The following is a 21,197-nucleotide window of genomic DNA, read 5'->3' on the forward strand; positions in this document are numbered from 1 at the left end:
CACACACACACACACACACACACACACACACACACTTTCACTATCCAGGAACCAAACCGAGCCAACAAAATGGGAATCTTTTTGTTAAATATTTTGTTAGGTAAGACTCAAAGGTACAAATACATACTACTAATGACTGAGCCTTTTATTTGAAAAGCCATTAGCTAACAGCAGTTAAAGAAACCAACAATTAAGTAGATGCCATTTTAGATATGCTGAGTTACCATTAATCAAACCTCTAGAATTTATTAAGATCTTTTTGCATTATCTTGCTTTCCTTTCCCTGAAAGAAATGACCACTTTCAAGATGGGGACTCAGATTCTGAGAGATTGGGAAAATTGCCCAAAATCCGAATGCTTTTGAAGTGGCAGACCTCAGAGTGGAACTGAGATCTATAATAGCAGACACGCCATTATGCCACTGTACTCCAGGACAGCAGAATCAAAGAGCCTTGCTGTGTGAAACAGATAAACACATCTGTCAACACTGGAAAGTGGAAGAGAAGAACAGGGAGAAAATGGAGCACACATCAAGTGCAGTCATGGCAGCAGAATCAGTGTAGTTCCTAATCATTCAGGCCCTTGGGCCTTGCGGTGTATTAACAGTGTCATTGCTACTTACTTTACAAGGGAAAACGAATGAAAAAGCAACTTTTAAAGGTAGATAAACAAACCATTTTTTTAAAACTCCGTTAAAAACAACACAAGATTAGAAAGACTTGAGAGTAAACCCCAGCCTGGAACCAAGCCAGTATGTGATCCATGAGCAACCAAAGCCATTTTTTGAAACTCAATGAAATAAAGGGAAACTAAGCAATTCAAGCAGACAATCCATGAGTCTTTTTTTTTTTTTTTTTTTTTTTTTGGTTTTTCGAGACAGGGTTTCTCTGTGGCTTTGGAGCCTGTCCTGGAACTAGCTCTTGTAGGCCAGGCTGGTCTCGAACTCTCAGAGATCCGCCTGCCTCTGCCTCCCAAGTGCTGGAATTAAAGGTGTGCGCCACCATCGCCAGGCAATAAGTAAATTTAAGAATGAAATCCAGAGTAACCTTGAAGTTGATTCTGTAGTTTCTTTTTCTCAGGATCATCAGACTCTGCTTCTCCATCACTTTCATTCCTGATGAAAAGAAATGAATACATGCACAAGATCACTCACTGCAATAAACAATGCAATAGTGAAGGAAAGATAACCTGGAGGGTTTAAGCAAGAAAAGTCATTGACATTAAACATTACTTTAAGCCTTTCAAATGATGCTTTTAAGAAAACAGGAAGCAGGCAGATAATCAATAGGGAACTATGCACTGGAAATGGACAAAACAAGGATGAAGTCAGATACACCTCCATCCTCATAACACACACCCATGCATGTATATACCTGCAGGTTGTATGCCCACACTATTCAATGAAGGGTTTGGAAAGTTATATGCAACTATAGAAAAAAATGTCGGAACCAAATATAACAAGACTAGTTGCTAGGAAGAAAAGGTACAACACACAATTATCTACACTATAACCCTTAACTTAGGTCCCCCAACAGATAAAGCTTGCTGGTGAGTATTTTCTGAATGCCAAGAAAAAAGGCCAACCCACTCGTGCTGGTTAGCTTTTGCCAACTTGACACAAACCTAGCCTACCCAGGAAGGAATCTCACTGAGGAATTGCCTCCACTCTATCATATGGACTGTGGGCACATGTGTATGGCGCTACCTTGATTACTACTAATTGATGTAGGAGGGCCCAGCCCACTATAGGCAGTGCCTCTGTGGGCGGGTGAGCTTGGGCTATACAAGAAAAATGGCTAAGCAAGCAAGGGACAACATCCCCCATCAGTCATCAGTCATCAGCATCCCTCCACTAGTCTCTGTTTCAAGCTCCTGCTTCCCTTGGTGGCAGACTATACCCTTTACCTACATTAAACCCTTTCTCCCCATATTGCTTTAGCTCGTGGTATTTGGCACAGCAACAGAGAAACAAACTAGAACAACACTATTTCACATCTAGGGATTTATATTGAAGAGATAATTTTAAATTTTCACTACAAGGGCAGTTACATCTACAGTACACTGAGAAAAAAGAATCTATGTTCAGTTATAGAGATGAGCCTTATGACAGAATACGTTACAGCCTCTGAAAGCAATATTGTAAAACCAATTAATGGAAAAATGTTCCTGATACAGTGTTGAGTGATAAAGTGACACAGAGAAGAAAAGTTGGATCTCTGTGAGTTCGAGGCCAGCCTGGTCTACAGAGCTAGTTCCAGGACAGGCTCCAAAGCTACAGAGAAACCCTGTCTCAAAACAAAACAATCAACAAACAAAAAAGACAGAGATACAAAGAGGATTTACAAAACCTGACAGGACTTGTGCAGGGTGGGAAATCTGTAGAATGGCGGGGTTACGGATGAAGTAACTCCATGAGCTGAGTCTGACAGCCCAGTCTCCTATTCAAGATTCTCGTTATCTGTAGAATGGCGGGGTTAAGGATGAAGTAACACCATGAGCTGAGTCTGACAGCCCAGTCTCCTAATCAAGATTCTCGTGCTGTAAAAACCACTGAAAACCAACTGTGTTTCATAGGTTTCCTTGCAGACAACCTTTATTCTCATCAGACTTGAAATCCGCCAAGGTGAGGGCTGCTTACATGAAGAACATATCTTCAGGGAAGACCACTGGTTTGCCCTGTGGAAACTGAGGCAGAGGTCTTGCTGTGTATTTCTGAGCCCTAGGAATATTTGGTGGAGGAGGTGACAGCAATAAGATCTCTACTTGAACATAAAATCCCACAGGGATGAATTCATTCTATGTCCCCATATGGTATCCTGGGTAGTTTTCTTAATGATGGGAACTCAAGGTTTATTTTCTGTCCTCAAAATTCTGTAAGGTAATCCCTTATAAAATATAACCAGCCAAAGTGACTCCTGCTACTTGTAATCAAGACTGTTATTTAGCAGGGAAGAAAGACTGACTCTCCCTTGTCAGGCAGCCATTGCAGAGCAGGTGGTTACAGGTCCTCACTAACACAGCATGTGTCCCAGTAGACAGGGACAATCAAAGTCCCTGGCTGGCAGAAATCTGTGAGCTATATGCTCATGATGAATTGTGCACTTCATGTTGGGAACTACTGTACTATTTCAGGGCATAAACTGCTCTTGGTGTGCCACAGAAACTGTTTCTTAACCATGTCTCAACAAGGAACATAATACTCTGAGCTTATCATATTCTTCAAACTCTGCCACAAAGGTTAAGGCAGTCAACTGTAAATTTTATTCTTCTCCTGTCCTTAAATTTGGCAATGCCTAGTCAAGAGGCAAAATTTCATCATGAGTAAACATGGAAGGGGAGCACTGCCTATTGGGCTACATCCCTCATTCCCTCATGACCTTGGGCATCATCCAAGAAACCTGTACCCTGCAGAACTTAAACTGTGGGCATCATAGGCTCCAGAGTTCACCAGATTCTCAGTGCTTCAAATCCAGTTGGCCACATCAACCCAGAATGTCATTTTTCTAGTATGTCATCTGGAACCACATTGACACTCACTCATAGAACCACTGGAAACAAATCAAGCTGGAGTATACACTCCCTGCTGAGGAGAGCTGGGAATGCATGAACTAAAGTGCAGTAAATGCTCTTTCTATTTGTGACACCTTATGCATCTAGGAAGACATTGAAAAACTGGAGCTCAGTTTTTAAAAATTGTGCTGTTGCCTTCTTCACAATGACAGTGCAAATCCACATTTTAAAACTTTGTATAAATAAAAATTAATGACATTATTGGAATTTGTGTTCATTTTGTCCAGAGGGTCAGACTTAATTCATAGATCACTTGAACTGACAGGGGTGTATTAGTGTCATGCCCACAGTATTTTCTCAGTTACTCAAAAACTGTCAGGGAGGTATAAAAAACAGTAAGCACACACTGGCAAACTTTGGTCTTTGAAAGGCTTGATGTAATACTTCAGGTTTTGTGGCCATACAATCCCTACTGTAACCACTCAACTCTGCTGTCACAGTACAAGAGCTGCCCAAGATGACGGTATATAAACAGATGTGCAAGGCTGTGTCTCAATAAAACTTAATGACTGAAATAGGCAACAAGCTCCCTTTGGACTGTGACTCATGGTTAAAAAATACCTGGCTTAGTCAAAGAAACCCACGACACCAATGAAAGGTTATGAGATATAGAACCTAACACTTGAGAATACATACCCCTTCTCATCAACTGGACCTGACTGTTCCTCTTTCACAGGCTTCTGTGGTTTCTTCTCTTTTTTCTTCAGATATTCCTTCAATTTTTCTGCTCTATCAAGATATTCGGTACACTTGGCCCTGATACTCTGCTTGGCTTTATCGCCTTGTGCTTCATCTGCGAAGGGAATGAGAAACTATTTCATTAGCATTTGTTGTGGTTCCCCACAGACTCAGGTATCCAAACACTTGGACCCCAGTGGCTGGTGCTGCCTAGGAAGGTTATGGAACATTTTGGAGGTAGAGCACCGGGGTGGACTTAAGGTTTTAGGATCTAGCTCTGCTTTCTGTTGTCTAGTTTCCTCTGTGTTGATGGTCTGTGATCAGTCAGCTTCCTGACTCCCAGACTGGCCACACCCCTGCTGCCACGCCTTTCCTGTGACGACAAGAGGGATTCCCTCTGGAACTGTACGTCAAGCAGAATGAAGTCTCTCTTCCTAACTTGTTTTCCGCCAGGGTATTCTATCAGGACATCAGAAAAGCGGCTAATAATAGTACTCAATGGAGAAAGATTCAAACCTAGAGATACTCTTTTAACTAGGAACTCCATCTCTTACTCATTGTATCCAATGATTATCAACCCCTTTCTGTTCCTTCCTCTTCAGGGCTGGAGGCCAACAGTGTGGATTTAAAAACAAACAAAAAACCTCAGAGCAATACGGTAGATATTATAAGTTAATGTTCTATAGTAGCAAAGTATTTAACAGTCTATACATTTCAAATTCTTCCCTTACAGTTTTCAGACAGTTGAAAGCTGTCTGTCTTCCACAGAACCAATCACAAGAGAGATGACAACTCTGCATGGAGATTACTAAAGGCTGGAAGGTGGAGTTAGAAAACCAGAAGCTGGTTTGCGCTCTGTTCACTGCACACATATGTTGATAAATAAAATTAATACAAGTGAATAAGAATTTTAAGATATAAAAGATAACCAGAAGTAAAGCAGTAATAACCTCATTAACATCTTTGTCTGCTTTATTTCAAAGTATACTAAATAACAGAAATCACAAACAGTATGTGGACCAACAACATGGTAACTGTATTACATAATGGCCTCTATCAGGCTATTTTGAAATGTGGAACAATATAGACAATGCATAGTATTATCCTCATGTCTCTTATATGTTCTATTTCATTTTCAGTTTTTCTTTAGCATAACTCCTCCCCTCCACTTAAATGGGAAAGTACAAATTAAAACACACTGAGTGTAGGATTAGTGATGGACCTTAGAGGTTTTCATGCACGTGTCTCTCAGTGCTGAATCTCCAGTTCCCAGAACAGAGCATCTGTAAGATACACTTAGTATCTCCCAATTTATTTTTACAACAAAATCATTTCCAGCATATGCTCAGGCAATGATTAAGCTCAAATCATGTAATCTGTATAGGTTATCTATAAAACAAGGGTTTCTCCACTGAATACACAAAAAGATACTGGTTGTATCAAGTAACAACTATAACAACTGTCACATGTGTGAGCAGGACTTGAGTCAGGAGAAAGGGGACTTTATTTTTATTTGGTGGCCTTAGATCTTTAAATTCTCTTGGCTTTGGATTTGGATTTGATACATGTAACAATTTTTTCCCTTTTAGTGCACAGGTTTAAATAAAATAAAGCAGCCTTACACTTAACGACATGGAGAAAATACTGAACAGCATGCTGGTAGAGCTGAAGAGCTTCCTCATAGTTCCCAGCCTTGTCTTCCTGGGCTGCTTTGCTTGCAAGATCTATTGCTTTCTGTTTGAGGGAGGCAAAATAATAAACTTAATATGAAAGCATAAATCTTAAGTTTGAAGCAAACAATGCCCCCCTCCAAACACACATAATGGGGGAGGCAGAGAGATTTAATTAAAAAGGAGTGGTTAGGGAAATTCTCAAAATTAAGTAACTGCTGGACTGGAGACATGGCTCAGAGGTTAAGGGCTCTGGCTAGTCTTCTAGGTGACCAGGGTTCAATTCTTAGCACCCACATGTCCGATCACAAATGTCTGTAACTCCCATTTAGAGAATCCGATCTCTTCTGGTCTCTGTGGACACCAGGCACACACAAGTACACAGATACACATGTAGACAGAACACCCATACACATAAAATAAATTTAAAGAATTTGAAAACACCTAGTGCTGCTTCCTAAAGCACAAACATAATGCACAGAGATAAAACCCTCATGGAACAATGAGATATCAAGACTCTGAAAAGTTTCCAAAACTATACTGAGCAAAAACATTTAAAACCAAAAAAAAAAAAAACCAACAACAACAAAAACAAAAAACGACTAGCGCTGGGCAGTGGCAGTGCACGCCTTTAATCCTAGCACTAAGGAGATAGAGGCAGGCAGATCTCTGAGTTCAACGCCAGCTTTGTCCACAGAGCACGCTAGGACAGCCAGGGCTACACAGAGAAACCCTGCCATGAAAGCCATGAAAAATAAACCAAAATAGTGTCACATCAAAAAATATTAAAAGAGCATTAAAACAATGACATGAAAAGTATTTCTGATGGGCATTTTCTGATGATTTGACAAAGATTCATTTTCTACCTCTTCACATCTATGATGGGAACTACCATAAAGATTTAAAAAGGAAGACCTTCTCAGACATAGAGCCATACAAACACAGCCAAGGAATATTTAAAGCCATGCAGAACCAAGTCAACAACAGGAAAGCAGGCTTTTAAAATGGCATTGTAGCAAGTGGACAGCTATGCGGGAACAAAGAGGAATATTAACTTAAATCCCATTTGTCTCGAAAAGCTAACTCAAAATGAGCAGAGACTTAAACATAAAACTTATTGGAAAAAAAAACAAGAAAAATTTTTATATTTAACATCAAAAGCAGTGTATAAAATAAGATGTTAACATCAAATGTATCAATTTAACAACATTTGTTCTCTAAAAGATTCTACTAAATGATGAAAAGACAGTACAGACTGGATGAAATACTGTGAAACATCTGACAAAGAAACATCTAGTAGAATGCACAAAGGGATCCTGAAGACATAACAGTTCAAAAAGAATCTTAATGGGCCAGTGAGATGGCTCAGCAAATAAGGGGTCCTGCTACCCAGCTTGGTTGATTTGAGAGACCCACACAGTAGAAGAGAACAAACTATTCTTGTAAGCTGTCCCAAAACAGTGTAGCATGAGCTTAAAAAATAATACAATTAGTTAATGGGGAAACATAATTTCACCAATGAGACTATAGATGGCATCCCATCATTAGACATTTAAACAGTGCAAATTAAAACCACAATGAAAAAGACCAAACATCTATCACAATGGCTAAAAGTAAAAACAAACACAACATCAACGCTGGAAGGGATGCTGAGCACCTATAATGGTTTAGAAATTCTGAAAAACTGGCTTTTATTTACAGAACAAAGTATTTAGCTAATATATAAACAAGCAACTACACTCTTAGACAATCGCCCAAAGAAAGGAAGATTTGTGTTCACAAAAAAGCATGTATATGAGTGAATGTTCCAGATAGCCTTCAATGGTATCATGGCTAAACAGTTATATAAAAACACTATGGAACACTAGGCAGCAATAAGAAGCGATGAACTATTGCTATATAAGATTTGAATGAATCTTGAGGCTATTATGTTTACTGCAAAAAGCCAATACTGCAGGGCAGTGGTGACACACTTTTTAAATCCCAGACCTCGAGAGGCAGAGACAGGAGGATGTCTGTGAGTTCGAAGCCAGCCTGGCCTATGAGAACTAGTTCCGGGACAGGCTCCAAAACAAAACAGAGAAACCCTGTCTCAAAAAACAAACAAACAAACAAACAAAAAAAAAACCCAAAAAGCCAATGCTCCTGGTTCCGTATTAATGACTCCATTTATCTAATGCTCTCAAAATGTCAAAATCTGAGATGAGCAGGAATGAATTCTGCCAGGGAACTGGAGTGCAAGTGAAGGAGAAAATGAGAGTGGACATGAGAGCAGCATGAGGGTCCCTACAGAGCTGCTCTAAAGTGCGACGCCTGCCTATATGCTGGCCACATCATCAGTTTAGAGCCTAAAACTGTCCTGACAGAAGCGGAAGCACACAAAAGCACATGTCAAAGTGGGGAATGAGTAAGAGCTACTCAATGTGTCAACATCAATAACCTGACTGTACTAGTTTACAACATGCAACTAGGGGAAGGGCTCACTGAATACTTCACACTTCTTACAACGGCACATTAGGTCAAAATAACACTGACGAAGCTTTGTAATTTAGGGGCTGGAGAAACATCTGGGGAAGGGGGGCATTAAAGCACTCGCTGCTCTTCTAGAGGACCAGCATTCAGTTCCCAGAACCTCCATCCATAGCTCACAACCATCTGTAACTTCATTTTCAGGAAATCCAATGCCCTCTTCTAGTCTTCATAGGCATTAATAACACAAAGGAAGCACAGACACAATACAGGCAATACTCCCATACACATAAAATAAATTCTAATGTAAAACATTTGCAGACATATGAAAATAAAGAACCATGAATTATTAAAACACTCCAATGGGTGGGGGGGTAGGCATGGGGCTGATGAGCTGGCATAGTGGGTAAGGTGCCTACCACCAACACTGATGACTTGAGTTTGATTCCTGGGAACCATACGATAGAAAATGAGAGTGAATTCATCAAAGTCGTCCTCTGACCTTTCCTAAGGTACATGTTTGTGTGGCGCACACACACACAAAAGCCATAATAAAAAATCAAAGTAAAATATTCTAATTTGGTTAAATTAGGTAGTAAACTGTATCTAACAGAAATAAGAACAAATGGGGAATGGGAATATATGAATAATACTCTTAGGCTACACTAAACATAAGAACATAAATAATACGAAAATCACTCAAAACTCCACAGCCACTCACATACAGGAATACCATTAGACCTGGAAGCATGTGCTGACGTAGAGACGCAGGTGGGGCTACATTTCTCTTACAATGTTTTGGAACTGACAAAAAGGAACTAGTTTTATGCTTCACAGGTCAAACGGTGAGAATGTGAGGGCAAGTCTTCCCATGTTTTAACTAGGCAGGATATAAATGTAAAAGTCATAGACATGGTTACCAGGTTGTGAGCTATGGATGGAGGTTCTGGGAACTGAATGCTGGTCCTCTAGAAGAGCAGCGAGTGCTTTAATGCCCCCCTCCCCCAGATGTTTCTCCAGCCCCTAAATTACAAAGCTTCGTCAGTGTTAGGACAACAGTGCACACAACCACATACTCTAAGGGCTTCACGGCAGAAATAAATATTGTCCTTATTCTGACAAAATTTTCTGCAGATTATCGAGAAATGCTATGTTTCTTTAGTCACTCATTTCCGTCACTTAGCCCACAGTGGGCAATTGTAGGTTGCTACAAGCCCAGTATGACATGCTAAAACCTTATCTCACTTTTTTTAAGACAAGATTTTGCTATGCTGCTCAAGCTGGTCTTAAACTTATGCACTCAAGCAATCCTCCAGTCTTATACTCCAGAGTTGCTGGGGTTACACATACATTCCGCCATGCCTAGCTTACAGCACAACTCTTATTTAGGTATCTGGTGTCAAACAGTGTATGGAATACACAGTCTAAAACAGTCTTGCACGTTGAATCCTTTAAAGTCTGATCGGTGATATGAATGCCCCATTTGGCCCTGCGTTTTGGTGGCATCCTGCACATGAAACTGTCCTGCATGTCTCTGAAGAGGGAGCTGTTCTTTGCATTTCCCCCATGTCACCCCAACACACAGGTGTGGCAGTCAGCCTGCTTCCACTCTTGCCACACTTTGATGGCTCCGTGCTGCAAGCAGCAGAATATAAATGCTGGAGCATGGTCTATATGGCCTTACATGCCACAGTCCCTAGCTCTGTACTGGAACATTCTAGTCCTACTTCAGAAGGCCACCCCTCAGAAAAGGCTCCCTGAATCTTCTAACCTCAGGCTGGGTTCTATTCCTCTGTCAGCTCTCTTCCCGCTCTTCTCCCATCACTATGGGAGAAGTGGCAAACAACAGTGGCTGTTGTTTGCACTCGCAGGCAACCTCCTCAATAATCCCATAAAGACATACTTCTCTGCCGAGAGCCTTGGTTGGAGCCTAGAATGGCACTGGTAAATGATGGGCGCACTGTTAAGTTGCTCAATGAGGGGGAAACTCCAGGCATGTCTGCTCTTCGGTTATTCCTGCCATCCCTAACAACAATCCCTCTTCTCTGGGTATTTCCAAGAGCACACAAGCAGCTCGGCTTCAGGATTTGTACCCTGACATCTGCGACTGACATCCCTCCCTCAGAATTTGGTCTGAGAATAGAGCCTCAGTTCTATTTATGTCCTCTCCACATGGAATGTTTTTAAGGACTCAGGGCTGACAATCTTTATGAAGTTGATTTCCAAATTTATTCCATTTTGATCACGATGTCCACATCATTCCTACGAATAAAATGTTCCAGGTTGCTATAATTATTTGTCTCTTTGCTCTCTGTCTCCCTCACTAGATGAAAAGCTTCACAAGTCAGGGGTTATGCCTTCACTTTTTCATGCTGGCATATGACCGAGTGACTTCACTGCTCCAGGGTCAGTCAGGTCCTAGCCATCAATATAAAGTACAAAGGTCCGGAAGATCCGAGATTGGCTTTCTCTGAGCAGATCATGGAATATCCATCCTAGAAAATAGCATCCGGACAAAGACGTTCCAACCCCATCTGCAAAGGCTGACTTTCCTCGATCGTCAAGAGTCCGTTTCCAGCATACCCTTTGATGTTTACTCACTCCATTAGTGACACACCACTGGTCTGTTCTGCCCAGCCCTTCCCTTTTTGGTTGGGGCCTCCCCTGAAGAGAAACATGTTTAAGTTCTGTCTCAGATCAATAGATACAATATTCCATTATAACACACCAGCTTTCTTGGGATCCTAGACTTCTCTCTAGCTGCCACCTTAGCACCTCGACAACAAAGTCCCAGAGAACGCCCCAAGTTCATTTGAGTTTCTTTAGCTCCTATTCCTGAAATGCTGTCTTTTGACCGTGAAAGCACTTGCTCATCCAACTTCCTCTCTATAGGACACAGCACTAGTAACAAATACTGAACAGTATCTCCTTTCTTGGTCTTTATTACACCACCAGATACTTACTGTGCTATGATTATTTTCCAGTGTCTCTGATACGCTATAGAATACACGCTATATTCTTCTCATTCTGTAAATTCTCCAAGATGGAACTCTCTGTGTCCACCAACTTTATGCCGAACTTCCATATCCTTATTGCTGATACAGTCCCCAAGCACATATATACGAAATGCTCACTTGGCATTTCCATCTGGCTGTCTCAACATACATTTCAAAATTAGTTCAGAACTCAATTTCTTTTTCTTCTCTCCATGCATGCTTGTCTTTATGTTCAGAACCAACTTATATCCATTCTAATAGTCAGCCCAGAATGTTTGTAGAAAACCCAGACTCCAATTCCTCCTCTCTCACTTTTTAATTTAAGACACAGACTGAACTATTTTCTTTCTTAAAATTTTCTCTGCACCAGCCTTTCTTGGATATTTAAAATAGGGACCTCCCTAATTTGGCCAGTCACCACCTTCCACCACACAGACCCGTCTTGTAACTGGTCTCCTTTCATTCATACTGGCTACCAGTCAGACGTTACTGTATGCAGATCAAATTTGATTCTGAAACAAAAGCATGAAAATGCCTCTCCACTGTTCATCCATGTACAGCAGAATGAGGACCCAACATAAGATGCAGCACAAACTCCTGGTGACTGTTAGGAATTCTGGCTCCTTCCTTGCACACTGAGTTCCTGTCATGCTGGTATAACCCAAACCAAGGCACAAGACATACATACAAAGGACCCTATGCCATTGTTCCCCTGTAAAACTCCAGCTTCTCAAGGCTTCAGTGCTAGTATGGCCCTCCTGGTGCAACACATTCCCCAAAACCAACTTGTCTAGATTCCTATGACTGCCTGTATATGTTTCTAATGATTACACTGTGTTCTGTCAGTTGCTTTCTGCACACACGCGCACGCACACAATTCCCCAAATCTTAACAGTTTTATATGGACAACAAATATTTAGGACTGGGTCATCTTTGAATTTTACTTCATGTTCTTGGAGTTTTCTCCATCTCTCTACAAGGTTTTTTGTTTTGTTTTATTTTTTTAAAAAATTATGTTCCTGCATTTTTTTTCTACCTGGAAAGCATTCACCATTCTTCTTCAAAGAACCAGAATCTTGCAGTGAAAAAAAACCCCGCATGCTTGTAAGCACACAGACCTGGATTCAAAACTAACCTCGACACTAATTAGCTGCACGTCTTTCAGCACACCACAGGATCGAGAAGTTCAAGTTTCTAATCCCATGAAACTGGAGTAGCATTCAGCTTGAAGAGCTGTCCTGAGGATTCAATGAGATCACATCCAACACTGAGACGACTGGAGCTAGTTCACTCTGTCTGAGATCACACCACCTCTCCGTGAAACGTGAGAGTGAGCTGCACCTCCCGGGATGCTGACCCACACCAACCTCTAATCCTGTTACTGTACGTATGGAACCATTTTTTGTTTTAGTTCTTTGCATCCTGCACTAGGTTGAAAGTGTCTACAAAGATGTTTTGCTTTGTTCCTTGGGAAGGCTGCTCATTTAGCAGTTCTCCATCTGAATTTCCTAGCTAGAAAGCTGAAAAGGCTGGTGGAGAAAAGCCGGCTGAAACCACCACCACCACCACCACCTGCAGCTCAGCATCCTCCTCCTTACCACACCTATACTGTAGTATTTGTCAGCTGCGTCTGGGTCGCTGAGGAACACCTAGCATTCCACAGTCCATTCAAACACAACACACCTGGTTATAGAGTCAAAGTACAAATGCTAAAAGGATGCTAAGTATTACAAAAGAAACCATCTTTTGCCAGGCAATGGTGGCGCACGCCTTTAATCCTAGCACTTGGGAGGCAGAGGCAGGCGGATCTCTGTGAGTTTAAGGCTAGCCTGGTCTATAGGAGCTAGTTCCAGAACAGGCTCCAATGCTACAGAGAAACTGTCTCGAAAAACCAAACCAAATCAAAAACAACAACAAAAGAAACCATCTTAAATATCCAAAGGAAAGCCTTTACCAATAAACAAATACATTCATGAAAAACAAAACAGCAGAGACAAAACCAACAACAACAAAAAGCCCCTAAACCCCCAAACCAACCAAACTAAATCCAAACAACATTTTCTGAATAGGGTTACAAAAACATAGATTTACAAAAACTTGGTAGAAAAGATAAACACACACATCAACAGTGAGCTCAATTCTCAGAAATAACCATGTTTGCAGTTAGAGTTTACTAAAGATAGCAAACATTTTAATAATTTTTTAGGCTGAACTTCCCAACAGGAGCACCAGTCAAGCCTCTCCACCCATTCTTTGTGTGTACTGATCTCTGTTTAAAGGGCCCTCCTTCAGGTGGAATTTCTTCACAATCAATTATTCTCCGTTTACATTATCATTGCTACTTATACCAAACACTCAACAAGTAACTATTGGAGAAACTACCAAAAGATCGATTGGAGGGTATTTCGTTCTACTCTCTGACAAATAACTAACCTCCTAGGCTAGAAGTCTTGGATCCCAAGGCACATTCAATCCCACTGACAATCCCATGTTGGCAGACAGTGCCACAAACATCTGTCAATGAACGCCGTCCCACGAAGGAGCAATAATCTTTCCCTAACATTAGCTATCTTAGGAATCCAAAATTTACATACAAAACACTTTTTCTTTTTCCGGTGAAGGCAGGAAGTGAAGATACAGATTAAAATACTTCCCGGTCTTAAATAATGCAATCTGGGAGAACATAAAAATATATTCTTAACGAATCCATGGGGGTGGCTCTAACCTCAGGTTCTTGGGCTATTTTCGTATTTACATTCACCAGACACCTGGAAGGGCTTTGTGTTTATCAGCATGAGAAACCAAGACGACCCTATTCCAAACTGTCCAGAGTAGTGCTTGGCCATAATTATACATTTCCTTTCTTCCTGGTAGAGAAACTGGAGCTCTTCCTGATTGGAGAGATCTGCCCAGTTCGGCCCAACGCTGCTGGTTTGTTTTTCAATGTCACCAGCAAATCAAGAGTCCCCCAGACAGACGGTGAGGCACGGGAGCCGGCAAGGCCAGCCCGATCGGGAAGCGCCCCTTCTCCGCAGGAGGGTCTGCGCGGCCCCGCCTGCCTGGGCCCGGGACAGCGGCGCTGCCGTTCTCCGCTCCCCGCCCCCACCCTCCCCGCACAGCCCCCGGCCCGGCTCTTTAGAGAGGCTGAGGAGGGCCGAGGTACCTGGAGGTTGGTGTTCGTGGACGCCATGGTGGAGCTCCGAGGCGGGTCCCTGCGGAGGAGCGCGGGCCGAGGACCACCGGCAGCGGTACCGTCGAGTCGCGCTCGGGTCACAGTCGCACTCTGCCGGATGCGGTGGCTCTGAGACCCCGAGCAGCAGCCTCGGCTCCGGAGCTGTAAATCTACAACGGACTCCGCCAGCCACCCGACCCTCCCCACAGAACTTCCGCAATCCCGAGCCCCTTTGGGCTCTGGCCCCACCTCCCCGGCCGGCACTTCCGCTTCGTCATCCGCACGCGCGCTAGTCACCCAGGATGCATCTCGCCACAGATGAGCTCGCGCGAGATAAGAACAGGAAGTCAAGATGCCAATCCAGGCCTGGCGGGAGTGAGGGCGAACGCCAGCTCAGAGCAAGTTCAGTCCTGAAGGGTGGGGCGGCTTGCAGTGACGAGGTAATGCAGTCACGGGTGTGTGAAACTTCTTTTAAATGTTTTTATTCGTCGTGAGGATGTGATGGGGAAGCTTTGGAAGATTTATGTGAAAACGTTCTGCGCAGCCACTGCCTCTGCGATCACTTTAGATCTGGCGATGAAGCAGTCTGCTGAAATCTATCTTGCAGACCGAGTATATAAAATACCAGTTATAATATACAAAGTAAGTTATTGGCTCCAGAGGGTAACTACCTCAGTGGTGTTGTACATATCAGGATTAGAAGCAGAAATGAAATATTTCTTTTTCTCAGTTCACTGCACAATCCCCATTTTCTTCCTTTGTTCCTGGCCAGGCTTCTTAGAGCAGAGTAGAATAGGTGTTTATCGCTCCATAATTGTATTTCTTCTGTATGCGCTTACCCGTTTCGTATCATACGGACTGTCTTTCCGTCTTTAATATCATGCTCAACCACCCTTGACGTTGCTCTTTTGTAGTTCTCTAATGCTCCTACATTTTCTACTGGCTTCTACTCACCCTCCTCTAGGTACCGAATTTTCTCAAGTCATATCTTCCCGCTACACCGTCTCCATTCATCCTCTTACTGAAGGTGTCCATAGACAGAAATGACTTGAAATCAAAATTTTGAAGCCCACTCTGTCGTCTGCCTTGCATTTGCTATGTCCTTCCCAAGATCCATCCACAGGGTTTTATTTGCTGTGTCAAAGCCAAACCTTCTATCACAAATTTTGTTCTTTGCTTTCTGTTTGGCATCACCAAACTTGCCGCATTCAGGCTCAAGGCTCAGAGCTCACCTCTGCCCTGCAACTTAGTTCTTTCTTCTCGTTTCTCCTTTCCCAATAAAGTACAATGAAAACCCAACCTGAGGATGCAGGGCATTTGATAATTAGTAAGCTGCTTAATTTATTGCTTAAAATAAGCTAATGGTTCCCAGTGATGGCCAAATAAGCTTGACTTTTCCTGAAAATATGACCAGACTCTAACTTACCTATCAGTTCCATTTCTGAAATATTTTTCTTTTGTGCATTGATGGAGGTTGACTCCAAGAATCCTTTGCCTTAAGCATGCCCTCCATAAATAAACTGAACCCTCAGCCTTTCAATTCCTAAATACCTAGTGAAACTAAATACAAATGCTAAGTAGGCATCAACACACTGTTCATGTTCTTGCTCCATAGTCTAAATGTTAGACTGAAGACACTGTTGAGATGTATCGAGTATCATCACCCTGAGCCAGTCTGTTCTAGACACTGGACATCAGCCAGTGTCACTCATAAGATGTTCTCTCCATGTGCAGTGAGGAAGGCACATTTTCTCTGTGATGTTATTCCTCCAAACCCATAACTCCAGTCAGTTAGGAGAAAAAAAATGAGAAAGTCCTCACAGGGTGTTTCTGCTTCTGTAAAATAAACAGCAGTGTTTTTTAAAAAAAAAAAAAAAAGTCAAGGTCATCAAAGACTCAGCTAAGCTAAGCTTAATAGAAACAGTGGGACCCAGTCAAGTTAAGCTTAATGGAGGCCTGAGTCTCAGTAGTTTACCCTGAGGCAATACCTGGGTGTAGGAAGGACCACTGAGATTACTCAGGCACCACCCAAGAACAGATCATCCCAAGGAAATTCCTAACATTCCAACTGTTGTAGATAGGATCACATGCCAGCACACACTCACAGGATAGGACACCCCCTAGACAAATCAGGGGCCAGCCAATCAGGGGTCCTGAACCCCTCACCCCCTTTACTACTATAAAGGGGTAGATCTCCTTTGCTACTGTAAAAACCTAACTCTGACTAAGCTCGGGGCTCTCCAGTTATTCCAATATGTTGGACACCAGAAAGACCAAGTTTGCAAACTTCTATAAAATAAAGGCTCTTAGTGATAAATAAGGGAGGGCCTAGCCCATGTTAGGCGGAGCCATTCCTGTGCTGGTTGTCCTAGGATCTATAAGAAAGGCTAAGCAGGCCATGGGAAGCAAACCAGTAAGCAGTACCCTTCCATGGCCTCTGCATCAGCTCCTGCCTCCAGGATCCTGCCCTGTTGAAATTCCTGTCTTGACTTCATTCAGTGATGAACAACAATGCTGAAGTGTAAGCTCAAGAAGCCCTTTCCTCCTCAACTTTCCTTTTTGGTCATTGTATTTGTTGCATCAATAGAGACCCTAATTAAGATAGTAAGTGTCCAATTTTTATAAACAAAGAAGCTAATTGGGTGATCAAGAAGACACTGCAGAGCTGGAGAGTGAACCCAGGTCACCTGTCTTCAGGGACAATCTCATCTGAGAACTGACAGGTAACTAGAGATTGGATGCACCACAGCACTAGAGAGGCTGCTCATTTCTGATTACTTGGGTAAAGATACCTAAGAGAAGTGTCATTTGAACAGAATATCAAATTCTTAAATTGATTTCCACAGACCAGGCCATTTCAGACAGCAGTCAGGATAAATGCACAGATGGAAGTCATCCAACACATTTATGGGCTGTTGGCATGCAGGGAGCAGAAGCACTTTGGAGAAAGAAAAGAAGGAAATGACGCTGGAAATGAATCAGTAGATGCTTCTGGATGCATAGGGCTTTGTGTGTCAGGCTTTCCCTGCAGCCAGTAGGATTTGTGAAAGCCTAGTATTGTTGGTCTTTCTAGACTGGTGGGATATTGGCTTTATGAAGAAGGATCTGAGTATCTCTTGTAGAATGGATCAAGAGAAAGCAGGTAATAGGATAAAGTACCTGGTGTCTTGCTTCTACACCTCAGGAGAGAGGGCATAGAGCCAACAGGATACTCCCTGTTTGTGTTCCTGGGGCACAAAGCTTACTTCTTACCTCATGGGGTTTGGCTAATAGTAGATCATTTTCTTCAATTGCTCTTGATTAACTCAGCCTGTTAAATAAACACACAGAAATTCTTCAAGTGTCTGTTCCAATGTTACTTACTCATGAAGTCTTGGAAATGTCTTCATTCTCACTGTACCTTGGAACTTGAATTCCCCTTAGATGTGTGCTGAGTGCTTGTGAATCATGAATAAGAAAACAATCTGTTACCCTCATTGGCTTAGTATCCTTCCTTCCTAGGGGTAGATCTCCAAAGCCTCACCTTCCTAGACTAATCCCCTTGGCACTAAACCTTACATGGTCTTATAACTCCCTCTGCCCTTACCTCGCCACAAACTCACAGATTGTGTTTTCACACAATCAAAGTTAATTGAGCAAAGAAGCTTCCCTTCCTCAAGGGAAACCTTTCAGGGAACCACTTTCTGGTTTCAGGAATTTTGGAAATGAAAGGAGCTTATGGGTGGTGTTTATGGATTCAGCCTTTCATTTACATGAAATTCAGTTTCATAAACAGAATCCATCTCAGTCTTAAATGGAAGACTTAAAGTGCATAGTAGTAAGACCTTCTCTGTACCCTGCACAGCCACCCATGCATACCCACAAGTCAGGTCTCTACTTGTTGAGTTTCCATCTCTCTCATGACCTGGACTACAGCTGGTAAGCAGGCCAAGTGCTGGCAGGGCTGGTCCTGTGACTGGTGACTCATGGGCATTCTCAGGCTAGAAACCTGCTGGCCCACTCAGAGGCACACCTTTCTGAATATACTAAAGTATTGTGAAAACCAAGCCCTTTCAACTTAAGGTACTTGTTTTACTTCTTTTTAGATTTTTGTTTTATTTATGTGTTTGGGTGTTTTGTATTTCTGTGTACTTCATGCTTGCCTGATGCCTGTGGAGGTCAGAAGAGGGCATCCAATCTCCCAGAACTGAAGTTTAGATGTAGGTGCTAGGAATTGAACCTGGGTCCTGTAATCCCCTATAAAATAAAAAAAGCAGATAGCGTACTTCCAACATAATGACACAGGATATCTATTACCATTCATAAACGGAGGAAAGGGGGGCACAGTAAGAAAATACAGGACCAAGGCAATACCAAAAACTAGGTGGGCAAGCTCCAAACTCTCCACCTCCATGTCTGATATCAAAGAGCTCTTCAGGTTTCCAGCTTCTTTCAGTTGCGTTGACTGCATCACTTCTCCCTCCTGGGCTGGTTCTAGTCCTTGTTAGCAGCATTTCTTATCAGGTATCCAACAGATCTGGCATTTCCAACATTTTGGGATCTCTAAGGCAATCCAGGCTTCAACTTTACAGCTTCATGCAATGAATTCTCTAGGCCTGCATTCAGGGACACCCCTGGCACGTGCCTGGCTTCTGCAGCTTACCTTCGTCACACAGAGAGATTCCATACCCCCTTTCTTCTTTCTTTGACTCTAAAGCCAGGACCATGTGGCCAAAGCTGGCAAGTACTGCTGCTGCTGCTGGGGCTGGAGTACGGCCTTCTTATTCAATAACACCTTCTCCAACTTTCTGTTTGTGTGTTCAGGTATCCATGGTGGGCAGAAAAGGGCGCTGGATACTCTGGAGCTAGAGTTACAGGTCATTGTGAACCACTTGATGCTGGGATCTGAACTTGGGTCCTTGGGAAAAGCAGGAAACATTCTTAACTGATTGAGCAACCTCTCCAACCTTCACAGAAGTTTTTTAAAAGCGTTTTGAATGTTTTTATTAGTACATATTAATTAAAGTAACAAGGAATTTCACTATGACATTTTCATATATGTATGTAGTGTAATTTTATCATGTTCACTTCTACTTCTCCAAATTAGTCTCCTTTCTACTTTTCTGTATTGAGAGAGAGAGAGAGAGAGAGAGAGAGAGAGAGAGAGAGAGAGAGAGAGAGAGAGAGAGAGGTGCCTATGGAGGTTTATTAGGGTTGTTTACAGGAGTATGGGTGGCATTTGTATACAGACACTTGTGCACCTTACCAGGGACTACGATCCTGATGATAAAGGACATAATAGCTTTATTTTTCTTTTGAGCACAACTTCAGAGTAACTTTTCCAGCTGTATTTTTTACTAGGAAAAGAGACTCCTTTATGATCATTGTCACCATCTTAACACAGATATGTGGGATGAGGGCATGGGATGGCTGATCTCAGCTGTCACCTCAAAAGATTAGAATCAGTCACCTGGAAAATAGCCTCACGTGTGTCTGTGGGGGGGTTGTCTTATTAAGTTAACTGAGGTGGAGAGACCTGCCCACTCTGGGCGGCACCATTTCCTATGCTCAGAGCATGAACAGTTAAAAGGAGAAAGTGAGCTGAGACCAAGTATTCATTGGTTTCTTCTTCCTGAGTGTAAACAACAGTGACCAGCTGCTTCAAGCTCCTGCTGCCTTCACTGCTGCCATGATGGGCCGTATCTCGAACTTTTGGAATAAACCCTTTCTCCCTTAAGTTGCTTCATTGGATATTTTATCATAGCAACAGGAAAGAAATTAGGACAGAGTAGTATTGGGATGGAATCATTTTAGTTCAAAACCATCCTTCATTTACTTATTAATGAAGAGTTTCAGAAGCGGAACCTAGGTTCAGTCATAGGGTGACTCAGCACTGAATGGCATGATCTCCCAAATAATGACAATGTCATCATTAAGCTAGTGCCTATCGACATGAGCAACACAATTTGGCATGCTGTTCTCTGAGTTGAGAGAACATTTTCCTGGGAAATATAGTACATGCTAGTGGTTCGCATTTCCATTTGATTTTTAAATAAGCCAACCCAGCAGGGTTTAACAGACACAAAGGGAATGCAGTATAAGAGCAGCAGTCATGTGCCGCACCAGAGAAGACTCCAGCCTGACTTTGTCACAGCGTGCTTTTCTTACTGGAAACAGTGCACTTGGCCCTCCTTTACCTCATCTGTACCCATGTCAAGCAAATCTTTGTCCAAACCTTGGCTTTGCTGACATCTTCCTTTTGCTTTTCAAAGTTCATGAACATATGTCAACACATATCAGTTCTTGATACTATCAACTTTTTTGAAACAGGATCTGATGACCAATTTTAAATGTCAGCTTCATGAGGTTTATGCACGTGGGAATGTGCATGTGAGTACAGCTGTGATGAGGGAGTCCCCTCTGTGTGCTGTGATTACCATTAATGAATAAAGAAACTGCCTTGGCCTGTTGATAGGACAGAACTTAGGTAGGTGGGGAGGACTGGACTGAATGCTGGGAGAAAGAAGGGTGGAGTTGAAGAGATGCCACGAAGCCACCAGAGACAAGTTGGGAATTTTACCTGATAAGCCACAGCCATGTGGCGATACACAGGTTGATAGAAATGAGTTAAATTAAGATGTAAGAGTTAAACAATAAGAAGCT

The 21,197-nt window shown here is 42.3% G+C and overlaps 1 protein-coding gene and 2 long non-coding RNA genes across 3 annotated transcripts in view; 2 read left to right on the forward strand and 1 right to left on the reverse strand.

Moving 5' to 3' along the window:
- Window positions 1-14,765, reverse strand: part of Vps4b (vacuolar protein sorting 4 homolog B) — a 32,699-nt gene extending 17,934 nt beyond the window's left edge. The window contains exons 1-4 of the mRNA XM_050119756.1: window positions 14,547-14,765; window positions 5,871-5,982; window positions 4,207-4,363; window positions 1,047-1,114 (exon numbers count right to left, since the gene is read on the reverse strand). Of these exons, the coding sequence (XP_049975713.1) occupies window positions 1,047-1,114; window positions 4,207-4,363; window positions 5,871-5,982; window positions 14,547-14,573 (364 nt within the window). The 5' untranslated portion in view covers window positions 14,574-14,765. The remainder of the gene's footprint in view (window positions 1-1,046; window positions 1,115-4,206; window positions 4,364-5,870; window positions 5,983-14,546) is intronic.
- The window catches only part of LOC126487104 (uncharacterized), a 106,209-nt gene that overhangs the window by 71,363 nt on the left and 13,649 nt on the right, over window positions 1-21,197 (forward strand). The gene's annotated exons all lie outside the window — the stretch shown is intronic.
- LOC126487105 (uncharacterized) lies at window positions 14,935-19,578 on the forward strand. Its single transcript, XR_007588287.1, has 2 exons — window positions 14,935-15,197; window positions 19,359-19,578. It is a non-coding gene; the product is annotated as an uncharacterized lncRNA (long non-coding RNA).

Source organism: Alexandromys fortis, unplaced genomic scaffold, assembly GCF_014885135.2.
Source record: "Alexandromys fortis isolate MF-2015 unplaced genomic scaffold, M_Fortis_MF-2015_v1.1 scaffold_96, whole genome shotgun sequence".
NCBI classification, from domain to species: domain Eukaryota; kingdom Metazoa; phylum Chordata; class Mammalia; order Rodentia; family Cricetidae; genus Alexandromys; species Alexandromys fortis.